The 21,336-nt window shown below is 52.6% G+C and overlaps 1 protein-coding gene across 2 annotated transcripts in view; it reads left to right on the top strand.

Annotated features, from left to right (window-relative positions):
- The first annotated feature begins 508 nt into the window (after window positions 1-508).
- UNC5B (unc-5 netrin receptor B) overlaps window positions 509-21,336 on the top strand; it is an 81,618-nt gene continuing 60,790 nt past the window's right edge. The window contains exon 1 of one of the 2 annotated variants that reach the window (XM_037497236.2): window positions 509-1,033. In XM_037497236.2, the coding sequence (XP_037353133.1) occupies window positions 955-1,033 (79 nt within the window). In that variant the 5' untranslated portion in view covers window positions 509-954. The remainder of the gene's footprint in view (window positions 1,034-21,336) is intronic. The other variant, XM_037497238.2, reaches the window with a different exon arrangement.

The raw sequence follows: 21,336 nt of genomic DNA, 5'->3' as shown, positions 1-21,336 counted from the left end.
ATCTTACAGACAAATAAGGCCAATCAAGAAGATCCAAGCCTACACCCAAGTTCACATAGCTGTAAGTCCCAGCTTAACCAGAACTTCAATTTTTGAGACTTTCTCATTTAGGGAGCCTTTATTTAATTATTCGTTTGTTTTCAAAAGACCCCGATAACTGGAAGGCCTAGAGTGCATACACTCCAGAAAGCCAAAAGTGGAATTCCTGAGCTTAATCAGAGGAGATAAATGCCACCGTCACGCCAAAGCAGAGAGCAAAGTTACCCTTCCTTAGTTTTTGGAAAGGAAAATCGGGGCGACTCCGCTTCCAGCTGCAATCCAGGGACCGGGCTTTCCAACGCGCTGGGCCCCGCGTCTCGCGAGGCCCCCCCTGCCGGGTCCCCGGCCCTACAGAGGCCGCGCCTGGGTGGCTGTCGGTTCTCCCCTCGGGGTTCCCCAGGCGGCTCCGCCCCCGCCCACCCAGGCCCCGCCCAGGCCGCGCGCGGTTCCCTTCAGCTCGCGGACTCGCTCGGGCGGGCGAGCCGCGGCGCGCGGCATTGTGGCTGGCGGCGGGGACCGGCGAGGACCCCGGGGCCGCGGGCAGCGGCGGGGCGCAGAGGCACGCTCCGGGGCTCGGACGGCGCGGCGCGGCTGCTGTGGACGCCCCTCAAGTGCACTCACCTGGGGTCGCGCAACTTCGGAGCCGGGGCGCTGGTGCCCGGGGCGCGCTCGGAGCCCGGCTGCCCGGGGAGCGCAGCGAGGGGCGCGCCGGCGCCCGGCTGGGGAGCGCCCCGAGCGCACGGCCGCCCTCCGCGCAGCGTGGCTGCCTCTGCCCCAACGGAGGGCACGGGCTGGCGCGACCGGGCGCCCGGGAAGACGGCGAGGAGGAAGCGGCGGAGACGGAGACGGCGGCGGCGAGGCTGGGGCCAGGGAGAGCTCCCCGGGGGAGAGGCGCCCGAGCCGGGCCGCGGGAGCATGTGGGCGCGGAGCGGAGCGCGGGGTGCGCTGCTGCTGGCGCTGCTGCTCTGCTGGGACCCGACGCTGAGCCACGCAGGTAAGGAGCGCGCCGGCATGGGGGCGCGGGGTGAGGGTAGGTCCCCTGGCGCCTCACTCTGGCCCGGAGTGGCTGCGGCCGGTCGCCCGTCGGCGCGCGTGGAGAAAGCGGCCGGGGTGCCCAAGTTAGAAGGTAGATCGCTGTGCCCCACCGCGGGGCGATGGCGCGGCCGCGCTCGGGGTCTGTCACCGGGGGTGTCTGACGGGGTGTGTTCTGAGCCAGCCGCGAGCGTCCTGCGCCCCCGGGAGAGGCGGGGGCTGCTCCTTGGAGCGGGTGTCCGGGCCGGGGGCTAGGCTTCCAGGGGGTGCGCCCCCGTGGGCCCTGGCTCGTCGCGCGCCTGGCTGCGACTCCGAAAGGAAACGGCAACAGCAACAACAAACTGTCGCTTCTCGGCCCAGGTGTGCGCTCGCTGCCTTTCGCCGGCAACTTCCGAGCCCCGGCCCGGCTCGCCCGGGCTCTAGCGCGCTGCACCGACCGGAATCCGCGGACCGCAGGGAGGGAGAGACCCGAGCGCGGGGTGCGCGGGGTGCGCGGGGTGCGCTCTGCCTGGCGGGGGAGGGTTGGAGGGCTTCGGCCGGTGTAGGCGGGAGGACTAGATCCTGCTCACACCGCTTTACCCGAAATCGTGTAACCTGCGGTCTTTGTTTGGGGGGGGGGGCGGTGGGGAGGGGGGAAGGGGAATGAAGTACCTAGTGATCCTGCCGAGTTTTCTTTTAAATGGGTCACTGACATTTCCCCCGTCCTGGAAGCAGACCAAGCGCGCTCGCCCCTGTACCCTCCCACTCTGGACCCAGCGAGATGCCGTAAGGTGGGCCCTTAAAATAATTTCCCTACACACCCACCGCCAGCACCACCGGCACCCACTGCCCTCCGGCGTGGATGTGCGCGCGTCTTGTCCGCAGCTGGGCGGGTCGTTGCTGACTGGGCTGCGCCTTCCCTGGGATGAGGCGCTCACCCTGGAGGCGAGAGTCCCGCGGAACCGGCAGGTGGGCTGGCCCCGCCGCTGGTCCAGGCTCCCCGCGCAGGGTAGGGGTGGGGTCACCCTGCCGCGCGTGAGCTTTCCGAGTTGAGGCTGCGAATGGGGCAGGAAGACCGGTGCAGAAAGTGGATAAGGTGACGCATGCCTCCCCCTTCCATCTGCCCCTGCACTGTAGACATCCGCTCCCCCTTCCCCACCCCCCACCCCCCACCCCCCATAACCAGACTCCTCTTTCTGGAATTAATGATTCCCACGACCAGGGAGTGAGGGATTGGTTTTAGCACATCCCCCAGTTTTTTTTCTAGCCCTGTGTTGTAAAGTTACGACACTCAATCATTTGATCCAAGTTAATTATGATTTGGGCAGACTCTGGTATTTAAAGACGTGTTTTGAAGTTGGAAGGTAATGATGGGAGAGGGGGCAGACTGCTGAATGACCAACCTTGTTTTACAGAATGCAATTGGATGTGGGAGGTGCTGTGCTGGAGTGCTGGTTTCTGGTTTGAGGGTGTTTTTGGGGGGGGGGTGAAGGGTAGGGTGAAGTCTCAGTGAATGGCATATGGACAGGGTGGCATCTTGGGAAGCTGTTTTTTGTACCAGCAAGTCAGTGGGATCACAAATAAATACTGAGGATGTTGGGGGTGGTGGCTTGGGTAGGCAGAAGGACCAGCCTAGTTGGCCTCAAGTTTTCTGGAGCTTGAAAGTGGGCTCAGCCATTGAGGCTGGGGGTGGTCTGCAGTTCCTGCTTAACAAAGCATCCAGCCCCCACCTTCCCAGAAGAAGCCCCAGGCCCAGGACTTTGATGGATTTGGGCATGAACAGTGCCCAGCCAGAAATGGCCTCTAATACTGGGCTTTGATTTCTCACTAGCGAGCAGAACCCGTGTTGGAATTGTGCTCATTACTTAGCGCAGCAGGAGCTGCCTGCCCACCAGCCTGGAGAGGGGCCAACTGGTGGGGTCTGCCTGCAGCCTTCCCTTTGCCCAGAATGCGCGGCCCTTAGAAACTGCCTTCAGGAGGGAGAACATGCCCCTTCCTCCTACACAGCCTTTTTCTCTAACGCCAAGGCACAGAGCATATTTCAGAATGTTCTGCGGGTCTTCCCAGTGGATCCCTCATTACTGGGAAAATCAAGGCCTGAGGGTTGGCCTCTCTTCAAATCTTGCCTTCTCTTGACCTCAGATCATAGACTTGTATGCAGGGCTCATGTCCAACAGCCAAGTCGATTCAGGCCACACTGGACTCTTCCTTGTGACTCCATCCACCTCTTTGTCATATCAAGTGGAGCCGAGGAGGCTGTCTTTACCCAGGAGGGCTATTTCTGGGAATGCACAAGTTCCCCTCCGTGGCAGGCTCCTCTCTGTCCTCCCCCACCCTTGTCCACAGTGAAATAGGAATGAGTTCCATTTACTGTGCCAAGGGTTCTTTTAACCATAAAGTTTGATGGTGGAGAAATCAAACCCAGAACATAAAACCCCAGACCTTAGAAAGAGATGTCAGCAAGTGATGGACCAAGGCAGGCCACTTCAAAAGCTTGGGAATCTCCACCTACTCCTCCCCTCAGCCTTTCCTGGAGCTTTTAATGAGCCTTTCTTTCCTTGGCCTCTGGCTGGGATTGTTGAGAAGGAATCAAGGTGTCATGATAACACTTCTTTTTAAGGTGCAATTAGAGTCGGAGTTTTCTTAGTGTCTCTGTCTTGTGTGTGGGTGGGTGGGGTGGGGGGTGTTGAGGTGACCCAGCCTCGTCTCCCTTTACACTATAGCAAACACCCATTTCACTTAAACAAATGGAAACTCAAGAGTGGCTTAATGAGTTTTCTCATTAAAGTAAAAGTACCACTTCAGGGAAGGAAAGGAATTTTGAATGTCATTTTCTCTCCTCCCTTGTCTCCCCACTCCCCAAACTGGGAATTCTGTAGGACAGAAACATTCCCCTCTTCTCCTACCCACTTATTTAACCTCTAGAGCTTTGGGACAGGCCCTGGCTTGCCTGAGGTTACATTGGGACTGAGGGCCTCCCTGGTGGCGCAAGGGGTTAATTCGTAGCTATGAAGCTATCAGCAGCCACTGCAGCAGGAGCTCCATCCCCAGCCAGGGAGCTGACCCACCTGGCACAGCAGCCCTCCCCTCTCTCACTGCTGCTCCCCTCAGCAGTGTATTTCAGTCAGTCCGCCTGTTCCTCTCCCCACTCTGTCTCTAGTGAATCCTCTAACTCCCCTTCCCTCCCCACTACCCTGGCCTGTACCCCACTTCTTGTGTGCATAAATAAATCTTTGACAACAGCAGAAAAAAGGGAACTGAGGGAAGAGCTGGGACTTGAACTTAGGCCTGGCAGACTTCAGTCTAATCCTGACTCCTTAGTTCCCGTAGGGCTGCAGACTGGCCACCTTGGGTCTATGATTGAGAATCTGAAATCAAGGCACCGCCTAAGGCAGGAAGCTAAAGATAAGGTTGGTTTGGTATCAGGTTTGACTAGGACATGTAACAGGATGGGTGGAAGATATTGGGACCATGGAACCAGGAGAGGTGGATGACATGGCAGGACCAAAGGTTAGAGGTCAGGTCCTGAGAATGGGTAAATGCCCAAAGGCAGCCCCAACCCTGATCCCCAGCCTTGAGCTTCTCAGTAATTGTCCCAGGTTTCCCCAGCTGGGATAAATCATAAGCCAAGCTCCCTTAGCCTGCAGGGCAAATCGCTACCATTTCAGAGTTCTACGCTCAGACGTGTAGTTGGGTCAGAATATATATAATATTTGCTTTTTACTTTGAAGCTTCGAGGGCCAGCTCCTCCCCATCTACTTCATTGTTGGGTTTCTCCTGCACTGAAGATAGATGAATGACCCTATTTCTGGCCATCAGGAAAGAAGAGGTCTGTCTCCACCTCCCTTCCCTTCCCCACTAATGTCTTCCGAGGAGTGTGTGTGCTGCCTAAGACTTTGGGGGTGGTGTGGGCTGCCAGATTTTGATTTGAGGCTGGAGGAGCAGGGCTCCTTCGATTCCAAGTGCTTAGAGAACAAGGGTAGTGATTTTGAATGGCCTCCCCCAGCGTCTGCTGGCAACAGCAGTCTGTAACTGCCGGCTCACCCAGTGATCTTTTGAACCGCAGAGGTAGGCTTGCGTGGAAAGGAGACAACTTAGAACCCACCAAGGCCTGTAGAAAAAGGGGGAGAACAGGTCATAGGACAGCACTTGGGACTTAGCGGCTTGGGGCTGTGGCTGAGGAGCTGAAGAGCAGAGAGAAGGCGTTGTCTGGGCTGCTGGCCCCCAGGGGGAGAGAGGAGCCAGGGGCAGCTGAAGCCAGAGCTGGGCTTCTCCTGGACTCCTCCGCCTTCTCACCAGCTTCCTAAACAGTTTCCACAAATGGAGTCACTAAAACTGTGAAGGCAAAATGAAACCAAACAAGTGCTTTCTGTGCATTTCTCCTTTTTTACGGAAAATTTTTAAAACAACCATAGTCAGAATAATACAAGGAAGGGCATGGGGGGAGGGTGCCCCAGGGATTCTGTGCATTCCACCCTATTGATTTGCTTATGAAGTTGCGGCTGTGGTGCCACCTCCTCCTCCTCAGGGCCTGGGTTCAGCCAGGTGCCCCAGGGGTGACTTGAGAATGTCTCCCCACCAGACACATTTGGGTGAGCCTCTCCTCCTGGCCTTTTTGGGGAAGTCCGGCCTCTGGGACCTGGTCATGGCTCCTCCGTGTGAGTTGGGTGGCGCTCAGGATTCGAACTCCTGCCTGGCATTGCCCCAGCCGCTGCACCCACGAGGCCAAGCTACTGATCCCAGTGGTACCCCTTTTTCTCCAATCAGCGGCTTTGGCGATGCTGATGGCAGTGAAAACATTTGCTGAAGTGCAGGCGTAGATACGCCGCCTCCCTGCCGCCCCCCCCCCACCCCTTTGGTTTCCTCTTCCTTCTCTCCAAAAGCACTGGGTTGCTGGAAGCTCCTGAATTCACCCTGGCGGTGGGAGGGCCTGATTAGCATCTCCACAGCTTGCTGGGTCTGCCTAGCAGTTACCTGGGGGTTGTTCCACACCGCACCTCAGTGCAGCCTGCTCCTCCCCGCCTTCTTCAGCGGATCCCCTAGACCCCCTCGCCACTCCCCTCCCCTGCAGAGCTAAATGAGTCTGCTGGATCCCTGGGAGCTCTACTGCCACAGCCAAGCCAGCCGCTGCCGAGCCTCCTTCCTTCTCACCTCCCGGAACAGGCTGCCCCCAGCGCCTCACAATTTCCCCGCTCATTTCTCTAGGAAGGCAAGCTGTGGGTGTGAGAATGTGTATTAAGGAGTGTGTGTGTGTGTGTGTGTGTGTGTGTGTGAGAGAGAGAGAGAGAGAGAGAGAGAGAATGTATATTAAGGAGGTGGGGCAGAGGTGAGAGTGCGTTGGGACGGGTGGGGTAGATGTGTTGGGTTAGGGTGTCAGGTGTGGAGGTGAAGTGTGCAGAGGCTGTGTGTAGGGGAACTGTGTGTGTGTGCTGAGGACAGCTGTGCTTTTGTATATGGCAGTGATACGCGATACAGATGGCTATGTGTATGTTTGGGTGTGGGGGGGCTGTACAGTGTGCATGTGGGTGAGGCTATGGTGTGTTTGTGTATAAATAGGTATGTGTAGTGTGGGGATAGTGAGTCACCACCAGCCAAGAGAAACTCCATCCATTGCATTTTGTGGGGGATGCCTCTTGGGGGTGGGCCCCAGGGCATTTGCTTTTCCACACTAAGGAGACCTCCTTTTGCCCTGATTGGGGGTTGTGGGCAGGATTTGATCTAAGTGCCAGGTTCTGGAGTAGAAGGGCAGAAGTTAGCTTCCTCTAAGGAGGGCAGATGGGCCAGGCCTGCCTAGAGGTTGGCTACAGATAGGCCCTAAAACCAGCTCAGGAGCTTGGGTGAGGACAGGGGCTCAGGAGGACAGGGGCTTGAGCCCTGGGATCTACTACAATCAGGTCCCAGCTTACCCAAACCAGGGACCGGCCTGTGGTGTGAAGTTGTGCTTTCTGAAATGCGTCAGGCTCCTGCTCGAGCCACAAGAGGCCGTGGGGTCTCCTGGAATTCACTGAAGAAGAGGTAGGCAGAACTCAAAGATGGGCATGGCAGGGGCTGGGGCTCTCCATGGAAGCAATTGAAAGAGGACACAAGGAACACAGACATACATGTGAGCCCGGGACTCACTGTCCTCACCGCCTTCTTGGTCATAGGTAATCCCCCCCGCTGTCCCAGTTGTGCCCGTGGTGAGGCCTGCCATCCCCAACGCCAGGAGCACTTGAAGATGTGTTGCTGTGGAGCAAGGAGACCTAACGCATGTGCCAGCTCCACCCATGTGCATAGACTTTTTCAGATTATAAAACCCTCGTATTTGTGGGATCTCACTTCATCTTTGTAGGAATCCCATCAGAAAAATGGATGTTACTAGGAAGCTGACCAAGGACTCGTGTCAGAGCCAGAGCAACCCTGGCCCCAGGCCTCAAGGACATTACTGTCTGTGCCAATGCTGAGGTCCAGTCCAAAACCATACGACTGACTATGGGCTGGGTCCTTTGGTGGGAGCTTGACAGATAAGGATTTCTTATTTTTTGACATTCAGATCTCAGATGCCAAGTGAGGGCGATGCCAATATCTGCAAAGAATCAGGAGTCTAAGCCGTGGGCTTTCAGGAGAGGGAGATAGATGGGAGCCAGATTTTGACTCTCTCCTGTTCAGGTCTTTCTAAGAGAACATGGGATGGGACTTGCTGGCTGGGGGACATGGGCAGGGGTACGCAGCCCCAGATCTCTCTCCTGTGCTTGGAAATTGACCCTGTCAGTGCCTCAGCTGCTATCTCAAGTGGGCCTCAATGTTTGGTGAGCCAGCCTCAACTGGAGGGTGTGCCTGGGGGAACCGCCCCTCTCAGTTACCTCTGACTATGGGCTGGGTCCTTTGGTGGGAGCTTCACATATAAGGACTTCTAATTTTTTAATTCTCTTTCTGTGGTTCTTCAAGAAGGATTGAACTAGCAAATACTTTCAAACACTTGCAGGGTTTATATTGGGGCAAGAGCATGAGGTAAATGTCTCTACCTGGGCCATGTTCCTGCCAAGAACACAGTATGGATAAGAAAGGAAGGACAGGGGCCTCCCCGGTGGCACAGTGGTTGAGCACTGGGCTGTGAAGCTGCCCATAGCCTCTGCAGCGCCGGTTTGATCCCCGGCCGCTGGTGAGGGTCCCACATGGCGCGCAGACCTCTCCTGCCGCCCACTGCTCTCCTCAGCAGTGTACTTCGTCAGTCTGCCTGTTCTGCTCCCCGCTCTGGCTCTGGTGAATTCTCTCACCCTCTTGTGCTTCTGACTGTACCCAGTGCTTGTATAAATAAATAAATAAATAAATAAATCTTTAAAAAAAAAAAAAAGGAAGGAAGGACAAAATTCCCAGCCACTCCCATGAGCCAGTTAGAGGGAAAAGGCTCATTTTTCATCACCACTTTAGGAACCCCATCCTTCTACACTCTGCTCCTCAGGGCCTCAGCTGCAAGTTTAGAGGGTATACTACATAGCCAGCTAGAATCGTGAGGTTAACATAGCCTCCCAGCAATGCCACTTACTCTGTGGCTTTGCGTAACTCATCTAACTGCACTAGGCCTCAGTTTCTCATCTATTAAATGAGGATAAAACATGGTTTTCACTGGCTTATTTTGAAAACAATATCAATGATATATGAGAAAGCACATAGCACAGTTCCTGGCACACGGGAGCACCCAGGGAGCACCCAGGTGCTTCAGGAGGGAGCTCTGCAATGCCTAAGCCTTCTTCCTCCAGAGGAGTGCAAGTCAGGGGAGAAAAAGGGAGGCTCAGGGCCTGGAGGCCCAGCAACTCGTGGCTATTCTTCTGCCATATGAACTTGAACAAGTACCTTCTCCTCTCTGAACCTGGCTGGTCTCCCAGCTGTCCGTTTGGGGTGAAGGAAAGGTAGAAGGATAAAGACTAGGGAGTTTTTTTCGCCTGGTTCTAACTGAAGAGACCCCAGCATCCAACACGGTGCAGAGGTAGCCAAGGCTCAGAACCACTTGTGTTTACAGAGGCCCCTCCAGAAAGTCAATATATTGACTGGAATGCCCTTGTGAACATTATGCGGCCTGGGTCTCTCTCTCTCTCTCTCTCTCTCTCTCTCTCTCTCTCTCTGAGGTCATAAATCACCCTCCAGGACCTTGGTCCCTTTTTCCTGCTCCATAAGCATCTCTTGGCTTAGAGACTAAGTGCCCCAGCACCAAGCAGTGCCAGCAGTAGAGAAGGATCCCATTGTCAGAGACATCCTTGGCATGTAAGAGAAGAGGGCTTCTTCCCCGACCCTGCCATGCCATCCCACCTCTCCAACGTTCAAGAGGAAGCTGTGGAGGGTATGGTGGGAACAGAAGGTATGGTGGGAACATGCCCAGGCCTGGCTATGCCATCCACTGCTTTGTTTTTCCCATTTGTAGGGGCACTGAGCTTGGGGTGGGGTATGAGGAATCCTGTCCATTCGTTGGGTGCTGGAACATTGTTTCAGCCCTAAAAATTGGTTTATGTACACATTCATTCAATCTGAGCAAGTACTGGGCTCTGCAGTCAAAGTGGGCAAAGCATAGGCCTAACCCTTGAAATGATAGGCTTTGTGTCACTTCTTGAAACATAATCATTATGCGGGACCCGTGACTCTGGGCTGTGAGAGGAATATGTGATGGAGCAACAGAGAGGAGCCCCTTCAAGGATGAGCCAAAGATGTGTGTGTCCTGGGAGGGATTTTGCTTGGTGCTTGGAGAGCAGGCTGTGCGGATTACTTGGTTTTGAATCCTAGCTGTGCCACCATCTGACTGTGTGACCTCAAGCAGGTTGTCCGCCCTCTCTGAGCTTTAGTTTCCTGGAGCAGTATTAGCGTCAGTTCTCATCAGATTGTAGTAGAGATGAATGAGATAATGCATATGTCTCATTCTCAATGCATATGTGTGTTTGCATATTTTAAAGAGCTCAGTAACATTCACTGTCATCATCAGCATCATCAGCAGTACCAAGTACGAGTTTAATGACAGAAACTGCTTATGAGTTGAGAGACGTCTCCTATGGACCTGGGTGGCTGGTGAGGGAAGCCTTCTTGGAGGAGGAAAGGATGCTACTTAGTTGGCCTTTAAAGGATGAGCAGAGTTTGGATAAACAGAGAGGGCATTCCTGGTAGGGGAAGTGTATGTGAAGGTGTGGGTTGGTAACATCTGGCACATCCACCCAGGGAATAAATTCCAAATTCAGCCAGTGACTCATATCTGATCACTTAGTAAAGCAAGGCTTCTCAGACCAGAGGTCCTTTCTTAGTACAATAGAAAGAGCCAAGTCTTTGGAATTAAAAGGATTTTAATCTTACTAAATACCTGAGCCAGGTGGCTCGACCTCTGAACCTCAGTGTCCCCATCTGTTAGGGATCGCCAGGCAGTGATGTAATATGAGACCATGCATGCGATCCTGGCACAGAGTATGTGCTCCATTGATTTCCTTTGCCTTCTTTCCTTCCTGCCTCTCCCCCCCACCCCCGCCCCGCCTCCCCAAGCCCTGGCTGGGGCTGGGTCTTGCTTTTCTTCCTGTATACCTCTGGGCAGGAGAGCAGGGCCCAGAATCCCTGGTAGCAGCTTCCGGTTTGACCTGAGAGCCAGGCAGAGGGGCAGAAAGAGGAAGGCTGCCTTTTCTGGCCCCTGGTGCTCACCTGAGCTGGTGAATCCTCCAGGTCTGGAAGAAATGTCTTTTGCTGAGATCACCCAGGAGCCTGCAACCCCCAGAAGGCTCCAAGTGGCGTCTGGAGGCATTACTGGCGTCAGGAGACAGAGCCGATGGAAAGCAGCTCTTGTAATGTGATCAGAGGCGCCCGCCTGCCCAGCCTGGGACCTGGGCACCCATGGAGGATGCGGACCTAACAAGAAGTTGAATCAGAAATTCCAGGAAAATTGTTCCTGGTCCCCTCCCCCACCCCACCTTTAGTCATTGTTGGTACTGCAGGGCAGAGTGATACTCAGAGACAGAGGGAGCAGTGGTCTGAGTTGGGGTTCATGGCATGAGGCAGCCTGGCATGCTTTTCCTTGTCGCAGAGCCAGGGCCCTGGTGGGGAAGCAGGGTCAGTGGGTGGAAACAACTCGATCATGAAGAGCAAACTGTGACACTGGGTGACTGGAGATACTGGGTCTGACTTGTCTGACTTTACTCACTCGCTGTTCCTGATGCCCAGCACAGTTCCTGGCACTCAGCAGGTGCTCCATAAAGACTTGAAGAATGGGTGAATGGGGAGCTCATAGTCTGGCCTCACTCACCCAAGAGGTTGCTATGGCTCGGTCCCTGCTGTGTCTTGGGCTTGCTGCTGTGGATGAGTAGCCAAAGAATTGGAAGATTCCTGTTGCTTTGTGACTCTCCCACTCCTGTTTGCCTACCTCTCCCCCGTCATTCACTCCTGCTTCCTTTCTTTTATCATTTACTATGTACCAGGCATGATGGAAGGCAAGTCTTCAGGGGTCAGAAAAGAGTTTATTCATTAAGTTCCGTGGAGCCACAAAGAATTAACCAATTACTGTGGTCAAGTGCCCTCAGCCCCTTTGTGTGGAGAAACACGCTGGCAGGCTTCCTGTGGACTGGTACACTGTGTGCTTATCTGCAAGGTGGCCTTCACAAAGCAAGGTTAGTCAAGGCCCATTCAAAATGTTTATCCTTTGTATCCCCAGCCCACTGATGATTTCCCTCCACTTTACCTTCTAGTGACCCAAGAGTGCCTATTCATGAACACTGACTCCGAGGCCTAGGAGCAGGAATAGCTGAACACTCATGGACAGGGTCTGACCACAAGCCTCAGCCCTCCATAGCAACTGCCACCAGCTTGGCAGAATCTGGGTTTGGTGCAGGGGAGCAGTTTTGGCTGCTGGGTCTATAAACTGAGCCAGGCTTTCCTGGCTCTACATCTATTATTAACCATCAGGGAGCATCCCTGGGAGATTAAACACCCCCAGGCCCATGGCTGAGGCAGCAGTATACCTAGCCCAGCTACCACCCACAGCTAGGCACCTGCTGGCTCTTGCTGGGAGCCCCTACCCCAGGCTGATCTGGAATTCCTGTCAGGCAGTCCAAGACAGGTGGGGCTGGACATAGGACCCCTGCCACAAATCTGATCTGAGCCACATTTTCCTACTGATGCACCCCACTTCTGTATTCACACACACACACAGAGGAGGAGGAGGAGGAGGAGGAGAAGACAGAGAGAGAGAGACTATAACAGAGAGAACTCCAAGCTGAAGAATAGGAAGCCTGGATTCTGATCCCAGCCATGCAGCTAATCTGTTGTGTGCTTTTCCCTCTCTGGGCTTCAGTGCCCTTATCTGTCCAAATGAAAAGGTTCCACCCTAGAATCACAGAACTGAGCTCAAGTCCTGGCTTCATCGCTGACTGCAATTCCCCGAGCCTACATCTCCTCACTGTAAAATGGGGGCCCTAACTGGTTGTTAGGGAGATCAGATGAGATGGAGCACAGTCAATTAAGATAAGTTTCCTCTTCTTTCTGCTTGGAAGGAAATCATCCACAAATCGCAGGTTACGCCCCCTCTTCCTTTTTAACACTCCCATCCTGACGTGGGGAATATTAGACATACGTTTCAGAATGGCCCACTGGGTGACGTGGTGACCTACTGCGGCTCACACGCTTTTGGAAAGAGGACTGGACTCGGAGTCTAGAAGCTTCAATTCTGTTGAGGGTGTTGAGCAAATCACTCACCCTCTTTGAGCCTCAGTTTACTCATGAGCAAAAGGAATAAAAAAAACTGAATGCCTGGCAGGACCAAAGAAGATGGTAACATCTCCCAGATGGTAACACCCAGAGAGGTGCTTTGGAAACTGTGCTCCAAACTCCAGAGGCTGCTAATCTGAGGTGGAAGGAGCCAGGCAGCCTCCTGTGCAATGAGCTCTGGCGTCTGAGAGCCATGGGGCAGGGAGGCCAGGGCTGGGGCCTCTGCTGGTGGGTGGGTCCTGCCTTCTCCCTGTGGCCTGGCTGGCCACAGCTATTGAGCTAGATGACAAGCGTTTGGGTCGCTTCCATCCCTCTCAGTGCTCCACACCCCAGAGCACAGGAGGCTGGGGTGCCACGTCAGGGAAGGTTAGTATCGGTGCTAGGTTGATGTGTCCAAGCCAGCACACCATCTGCCATGCCCACCAGAAGTTACATAATCCCTCAGCTGACTGCCCGTTCTTAGAAAACGGGGCATGCGGACCAACGGGAATGGAGGGGTAGGGTTTTCTCCTCTGCACTGTGAGTTCCCTCACAGCCCACCACCTCCCGGGGTCAGTCTCTGTTCTCCAAGTTGCTCCCACACCGTCAGGAGCCTGAGCCATAAATGCCAGGACAGAGTGGAGCTGGGAGCCGTGGGAGGAAGATCTGCCTTACCTTGCAGACTCCAGGGGCACCTGCAGACCGCTTGCTGACAGCACTCTCCTGCCCCTCACACCTTTACACTGCAAAGCTCGCATGGGAATGGGTTGAGAAAGGCAACTCAAGCTTCTGGAAATAGGAGCAGGAATCCCCATCCCCACCCCACCCCCACCCAGTTTCTACAGAGAGCTGTTCCCCTTCCAACATCTTATCAAATAAGCATTTTTACTGTTACTAAGTAACAGCCAAGTGATCCTGCCTACCTAATATGTGCCACTGTAACAAGGCCTTTGGAATCACTGACTGAGGATTCAGTGCTGTCTCTTATTTGGTAACTGTGTGATGTTGGCCAGGCAACTTCACTTTCATCTCAGTTTTTTCATCTGTGAAGTGGAAATACTAAGGAATACTAATAATACTGCTCCACATAACTGTCTGAAGATTGAATCATGATAGTGTTCATGATGTGTGTAGAGGACAAAGCTCAATTAAGGGTAGCTGTCATCATTGATATCCACTTTATTCTATTTTTAAGCAAATAATACGTAATGGCCTTATTTTAGGTGTGCAAGTTTGGTTCAAAATTAACCCATTAATATTAATAACATGCCAAATTAATATCATATCCCATATAAACAAAGCCATATGATTATCAATGCTGAAAAAGTCGTGGGCAAAATTTATCACCCTTTCATGGGATAAACGCTGAAGAAAATAGGAATTAAAGCATACCTTTTTAGTATCATAAAATATATAAAGCCTAGTCCTAAAGCTAGTGTTTATTTAAGGAGGAAATGTCAAGTATTTCCATTAAAGTTCAGGAATAAAGCATAGACACCTACCTAACCTCACATTAACTCAACACTGTGCTAGGAGTATTAGCCAAAGTGACTAAACAAGAGACCTCAATTAGAGGCAGAAGAATGCGTAGAGAAGTAAAACTATCCCTACCAGACATTGAAACACAACTATAATGCCTCTATAATTAAAACAATGTGGTATTGGTGCATTAATTGGCAGATAGATCAGTTGAAGATAAGACAGAGTACTGAGTTAGGCCCGAATGCATATGAAAATGTATTTGGCAAAGGTGATGTCTTCAATCACTGCAATAAACACAGACTTTTTAATAAATGGTGGGGGGACAAGTGGGTAGCCATTTGGAAAAAGATAAAGTTTCACATCATGCAGAAAAACTCCAAGGGGTTTTTGTAAACATCAATGGGTTTTTGTAAACATCAATGTATTGCGCAGTATTGATGTAAATATCAATACTGTGTAAGCAGGAGATGAAGACTCCCCTGGATGAGTTCCTTTTAACATTGGGGTAGGGAAAGATGTTATCATGATTATTTTTTTGCATAATTTTTTAAAAAATAGACAATAAAGCACCCTAAGGAAAGTCAAAAGACGAAATATTTTACAAAGTGGGAGAAAATGTTTATAACATAGACCACAGACAAAGAACTAATATCTCTAATAGACAAAGTACTCTGAAATATTGAGGGGTAAGGGATTAAAAACCTGATTTTTTAAAAGTGGAAAACATATTTGAATAAACTATGCACAAAATAAAATATGACAGTGACCCTCAAACAAAAAAAAAAATGTTAAAACTCCTAATTCTAAAAAATACAAATCAAGACAATTCTAAGATATAACCTCTTACCTATAAGACTAAAAAATAAAGATTTTGATCAGAGATTCTGTTGGGAAGCTGTGAGAAACAGCATTTTCAGATACTGTGGGTAGAAAGCAGATTGGTACAGTCCTTGGGATAAATAATTTGGTGATACCTAACAAAAGTACCTACACCCTTAATTTTTTGACCCAACAATCCTACCTCTAGAAATCTTCCTATAAAATACATCTTTATCAGTACAAAAGCACATATGCCCTGGTGATTCATTGCAACATTGTTTATAATTGCAAAAGTTTGGAAACCACCTGAATGCCCCACAGAAGAGTTGAATAAATGACAGCATACGCCTGTACTGGAGTACTATGCAGCTATGAAAAAGATGAAACTCTCCAAAAACTGATGGAGAGATTCCTGGGACATCTTGACAAGAAGCAAAGCACAGACTAGAATCTATAGGATGCTACCTTTCATCTAAGAAAGAAGTAGATTTAAAACTCAGTCAGTCCCAGCCCTCTCTTCTCATTCTCTTTTAATGGCCTTTTGAATATATTCTGTTTCTTCGGCAGTTGCCCCTCTCCACTCTACTTGTAGATCTATGCAGTGAGCCCTATGTAGGGTGGGGGCCAGATTCCCTGAGCTGCCCCCAAGGAAGGTGGAGAGTGGCAGGAACCCAAGAGTGCCATCCCTACCCTGTTTTGAAAGGTGACTTGGCTCCATGTAGTCCTGTGCACTTTTCTTCAACCCTCTGAGGCTTGATTTCCTCTTCTGTAAAATGGAGGGTAATGAGTTATATACCACTCTCCTCACAAAAAAGTGATGGGACCAATGTCACGATTAGCTTGTATGTGTGTGCAAAGGGCCTGGCACAATGTGGAGTATGATTTTACTTATTTACCTACAGGGCCTGCAGGTTGTTCCCTGGGTATCAGATAGCCCTTGGACCCTCCTTTTCCAGCCCTTTGCAATACACACGCACACGCGCACACACACACACACCTCCATTCTATACAGAGCTAAGGCACTGTAGAAGACACTCAGGTGGCTGCTGTATTTGTAGTCACCTTAACCTGGGAGGGTCCCATCCACATACACTCCATCTGAATGCCAGCTACGTTATAGGCCCACTGAGTCCCAGAGCCTACTTTGGGCCTGCTCTCATGCCCACATTGGCCACTTGGCACCCATCCATTTAGTCCTAGGAATACCTCTGGAAGGAGAGTCTTAGAGGACCAAAGTGGGGCTCAGGGAAGTGAAGTGATCTACCTTACTATCTTAGCTCACACAGCCTACACTAGTTAGGATCCTCATCTTAATCATACTCCTTCCTGGCACCAGGTCTTATTCGCAGTGATCTCCCTGGATGTCCCAGTGAGTGCTGGCTGCTCAGGGACTTGTGGATAAATTGTATGGTGAGTGAAAGACTTGGACCCGCTTTGAAAAATGCAGCATCCCCCACCCATGGCATTCTGCTCAATAAAGAGCTGTTGATGCATGGACAGAACGGGGCTTTCCCAGAGCCAGCATCAGTCAGCCCCTCTCCCCAGCCAGTGCCATTCTAAGGATTGGTCAGAGGGAATGTGCATTCACCGGGGCATGTGGGGAGAAGATCAGGAACCCCTATGTACCCTCCAGGATCTTGTCTGCCGGTCAGCAAAATCTGGAGGAGAAGGGGTGAGCCAGACCCCAGCTTCCAGAGAGCGGGAGGGGGCCTTGGGCTGCCCGGTGGAGGGCATAATTGCCGGAAGGTCGCACTCCAAGCTCTGAGAACTCTGCTTACCAGTCAATAAGATGTTTATTACACCCTTGACGCATCCTTCTTGGCCCCGCTCCGGGCCCTGTACAGCTTGAGAGGGAAGGGCAGCACCAGCTGAGGGTCTGATCTCTCTAGGGAGAGGAGCCTCTAGAAGTCTGTAGTCAGCTTGCTTGGGCCCCACGGCCCTGATCGCTGCTGAGAAGAGCCAGCACACCAGAAATTCCCAGCCACTCCAGGCCAGCTTCATTTCACTGCCCTGAACTTCCTTCCCAAGATTCCTTCTAGGGGGTTGTCTTGCTGGCTTCCCCTCCCACCATATCAAGGTGGCAACCATTGCTTACAGAAATGGGGTGCTTTTTGCAAAAAGCACCTTCACAGGTGAATCTGAACTTCTCAACAACCCCAACACAGATGTTTTCACTCCCCTCTTTCAGCTGGGGGAACTGAGGCAGAGAGAAGGGGTGATTGGCCCAAGTGGTCTCCTGACTTGCTTTGTCCTCAACTGATTAGCCCCCTTACTAGCCCCTCTCCACACTTGAATCACTGAGGAAACAATTAAGAAGCATTCTAGGTTATTCTGGGTGGTCCTTCCAGAGCATTGTCTTACTCTAGGTTTTACCTCCTGAAAACTTAGCAGATTAGGAGGAACTGTCAGGGCTTTAGTTCCGAAGGGCCAGAGAGGGCAGGGGTGTACACTTGCTCAGGGGACAGGAATGCTGTCCCCAGAACAGGCATCCGGGCCTCTGCCCTCCTGGCGGCACCACAATCAAAGGCGGAAATCAGGGCTGAACAAGAGCAAGCCAGTGGCCACTGTCAATGGTCTGTACACAGAGTGACCCGGTGACCTAGCTTGCCACTCCTGGACAGTCCATCCAGTTACCTTCTTTCCATCCTTCCATCCACATCAGGCCTCTGACCCTGAGTACCAGGGCGCCTCCCCCTTCCCCAGAATGTCATGCCCTTCCCTTGGATGCTCACCATGGGTGGACAGCTGGGACCAGCCTTCCCCATAGGGGAAATTCCAGATTCCACTAAATTCCAAATCCCACACCCTTATCTGGCACCATTCTGTCTGGCCTTTGATGGGTTCCCTGGGGTGGGAGGAAAGACCGCCCCACCCTCAGTGAGATTATGGGAGGGGAAGCCCCCATATTCCCACCACCCGAGCTCCCTGGGTATGTCACAGGCTTATGCTGTGGCTGAAACATGCAGGTTGTTTATCTTGACAGCACCAAGTAGCAGGGGTTTGGGGGGAGGGGAGGGGTGGGCCTTGGACCTGACTGGAGCAAGCAAGCGCCATAAGAAAGTCATGGTCCTACTCAGCCTTTCAGAGCTGAGCTGCCACACAGTGTGGACCATAGCCTCTCCCTCAGCCTCTGCTTCCCCATCTGTTCACTGAGGGGGTTGGACCCCTGATCACTGAGGTAAATAATTGTATCCCCTTATAGCTTCCGGCTATATTTTCCTAAACTCCTCTTAGCCCAGCAGCCTGTAGAATATCCTGAGGGGCCAGAGGGTGATTGTGACACTGACTGGCTTTTATCCAGCATTATCTGTCTAGCCAGCACCCTGGAAATGAGGGGCTGAGTGGGGGGTTGAGCAAAGTATAGGGCTGCAGCGGACAGGAGCGCGCAACTCTCAGGCCTCTAATTGGAGCACTCTCCCCACTGAACTTGGCATGGCTGGCTCCTCCCTGCCACCCAGGTCTCATGTCCCTTCCTCAGAGAAGTCCCTGTGACCCCCCTGCCTCTTTTAGTCTTCTTATACCATCTGAAGTATTTGTGTACATACTTGTGTGCTTTCTAGTTTATCATGGGTCACCCCACTATCACGTAAACTCAAGAGGACAGGGCCATGTCCCTCAGAGCCCAGAACAGTGCCTGGCACAGTGGGCCCTTGGTGAACAGGATTCATTGAATGAATAATCAAGGTTGTACTAAGAATCTGCTAGAATTCTTTTCAAAATCCACAAGCCTGGTCTTTGCCCCTAGAGGGTTCTGGTTTAGGAAGCCTGGGATATGCATTTTCACAAGGCACCCAGCTGATTCGCATGTGCACCTCATGTTAAAAAGAGACTAGATCTGTCCTTCTCAACCCTGGCTGAACAATGGGTTCACCTTGGCCTGGGTCCTGCCCAGTGTCCCTGACTTAATTGGTCTTTGGGTCTGGCCTGGGGATTGGCAGCTTTAAAGGCAGCCCAGGTGGCTCTGCTGTGCTGTTCAGGTGAAAGGCCCAGGAGTCGGCCCCCTCCCAAGTCTCTCTGTTCCAAGGTGCTGCCTTTCTTGGAGATCCCTGCAAGGTTAAGCTGCCCTGTTCCACATAGCAAACCTAAACCTCCGGTGGGGGCAGCCTCCTTGTCCTACCCTCCTGCACAGATCAGGAAAGTGATATCCTGTTTGACCTTAGTCGATAAGTCTGGAGCATTGACCAGTCCTGTGACTCTCCGGTGACTCCCCAGGACCCAGCCGATGGCTCTATGCACAACCCCAGCACCTCCTTTTCCTGGCGAGACGGCTGAGCTATGTTGGAACCTGTCTCTTCCCCTCCCCTGGTAGCACACAGTTTTAAATAAGATCTTCATTTACCAGAAGTTCACACCACAGCTTATGTGTTATATGAGAAGCAGCAATCTTGTGTTCATGGGGGAAATGCTCTGAGACACAATCAGGGGGGCTGGAGGAGAAGCGATTGCAGAGGAGCTTGCAGGAGGAAGGAGGAACCCGTGGAATCCAGGCTGGCGCCCGGCCCCGGCCCTGGCAGTGCCATGCTCCTCTTGGCTCAGCACATGGCGGGTGGGGGAGGGCGCCTGCTCTGCGAGCTGACCTCACGGCTGCTGGAAGGCTTGGAGCTGGGTGGAGTGTGACGTCAATACCAACTCTGCCAACGGCACCCCCAGCACTGCACTGGGTCACTGACATGACTTCAGTTGGTCAGACGGTGCTTTTGCTGTTGATCAGTTAGTTGCCTCCTGCCTTGCCTTGGCAGCCGTGATAAGGAAGGGATTTGGTGGCCCTGGATAGGTGCCACCTCTCCCCCACGGCCATCCTGCCTTACATCTTCCCACTCCGTCTATGCAGCATCTAAATCAATAAGTTTTAGTTGCAAAACACTTTACAGTTTCCATGCAGTCCTCCTAACCACTGTGTGAGGTGGGTCTGATTACCTTGCTCGTGCAGAGTCAGAAACTGAGGCTCAGTGACTTTGAGTGCCTTGTGAAAGACTCTGGTGGCAAAGCTGCAGCCCTATGCCAAGATTTCTGTGGGCTCTGCCTGCACCTGGTGGGGGACCAGGGGACAGATCACTGTCACAGCTCTTGATGTGGTTCATCTGTTCTAGAAAGCCCAGAGATCAGGGATCAAGTGTCAGGGTGCCCTGTGACCTTGAGCAAGGCTACCTCTTTTTCTTTCTGGGCCTCGGTTTCCCTAGAGCCAAACCAAAAGAGTTGAATTAAGTGGTCTTTTGGGAAGGCACTGCCCTTCACCCCTTCCCTGCAGGTTTCCGGGTGTGTCCTGGCGATCACGAGATGAGCAAAGAGGGTCCTGCGGCAGCCCCATCACGGGGTCTGCAGTACAAGGCCGATGCGCTGGTCATAAATATTGAGCCGACAGATGCTAAGCCGCATCCCCAGCCTCTGAATAAATAAAAAGTTACCCAGAATAACAGCCCGGAAAATGCTGGAGGCTCCAGCCAGCTCTCACCTTCGCCCCTCCCACTGGCCAAGGCTTCAGACCTCCTCCTCCTGCTCTCTCCCTTCCTCCTCTCTGTCCCCTCCACCATCTCCTGTCCATCCTCACTGAGGCCCCAAAGTAGTTCCCTCTGCAGCCTGCCTGCTGCCCCCCAGCTGCCACAGCAGTAATGAGGACCAGCCCCTGCAGATGACAGCTGGGGGACAGGCCCGCCAGGCCCTTATGGGGCTGAGGGGCGGGGCACAGGGGAGCGTGCCTTTAATCCCCAGTACCAGCCAGAAGTCTTTCCTTCTTTGTTGGGCACTCACACTCACTGGCATTTCCTCCTCCGGCCCCCTCCCTGAGCAGTGCACTAGCCTGACTCCAGCAAGAGGCCCAGCCCAGCCGCTCTGACTGCTCCTGGCTGAGGCCACCAGGAAATGAGGACCAGGGTCTGCATAGGTGGCCCCAAGATACATGGGTCACACTTCATTTGATGCTTCTTTGATGTGTGTGTTTCTTGTCTCATCTTGTAACAGTTCAAGTTTTTCAGGGGCAGAGGCTCAACTGTTAGGTCAAGCGCAAAGTCACAGAATGTTAGAGCTGAAAAGACATCATTGTCATTTTAGACATTGAGGTCCCAGAGTGGGGGGTAGGGAGAAGACTTTTGCCCAGGGTGACATTGCCAAGGAGTCTGGATTTGAACCCAAATCTAGGGCCTGTGCCCTAACCCTCATGGACAGTGCCCTTCTCCAGGGCCCTTTGCAGGGATCCCCGCAGAGATGACCCCTCATCTTTGGGATTCAACTCAGTCCCAGAGGAAAAGTCCAGGCCAAGAAATATGGACATTGTTTGCAGGACAAACAACACCCTGCAAGAAAAAC

This window comes from Talpa occidentalis, unplaced genomic scaffold (genome assembly GCF_014898055.3).
Source record: "Talpa occidentalis isolate TD23 unplaced genomic scaffold, MPIMG_talOcc4v2.1 talOcc4.8, whole genome shotgun sequence".
In the NCBI taxonomy this organism is placed as follows: domain Eukaryota; kingdom Metazoa; phylum Chordata; class Mammalia; order Eulipotyphla; family Talpidae; genus Talpa; species Talpa occidentalis.
This window is presented reverse-complemented; position numbering and strand designations above follow the sequence as displayed.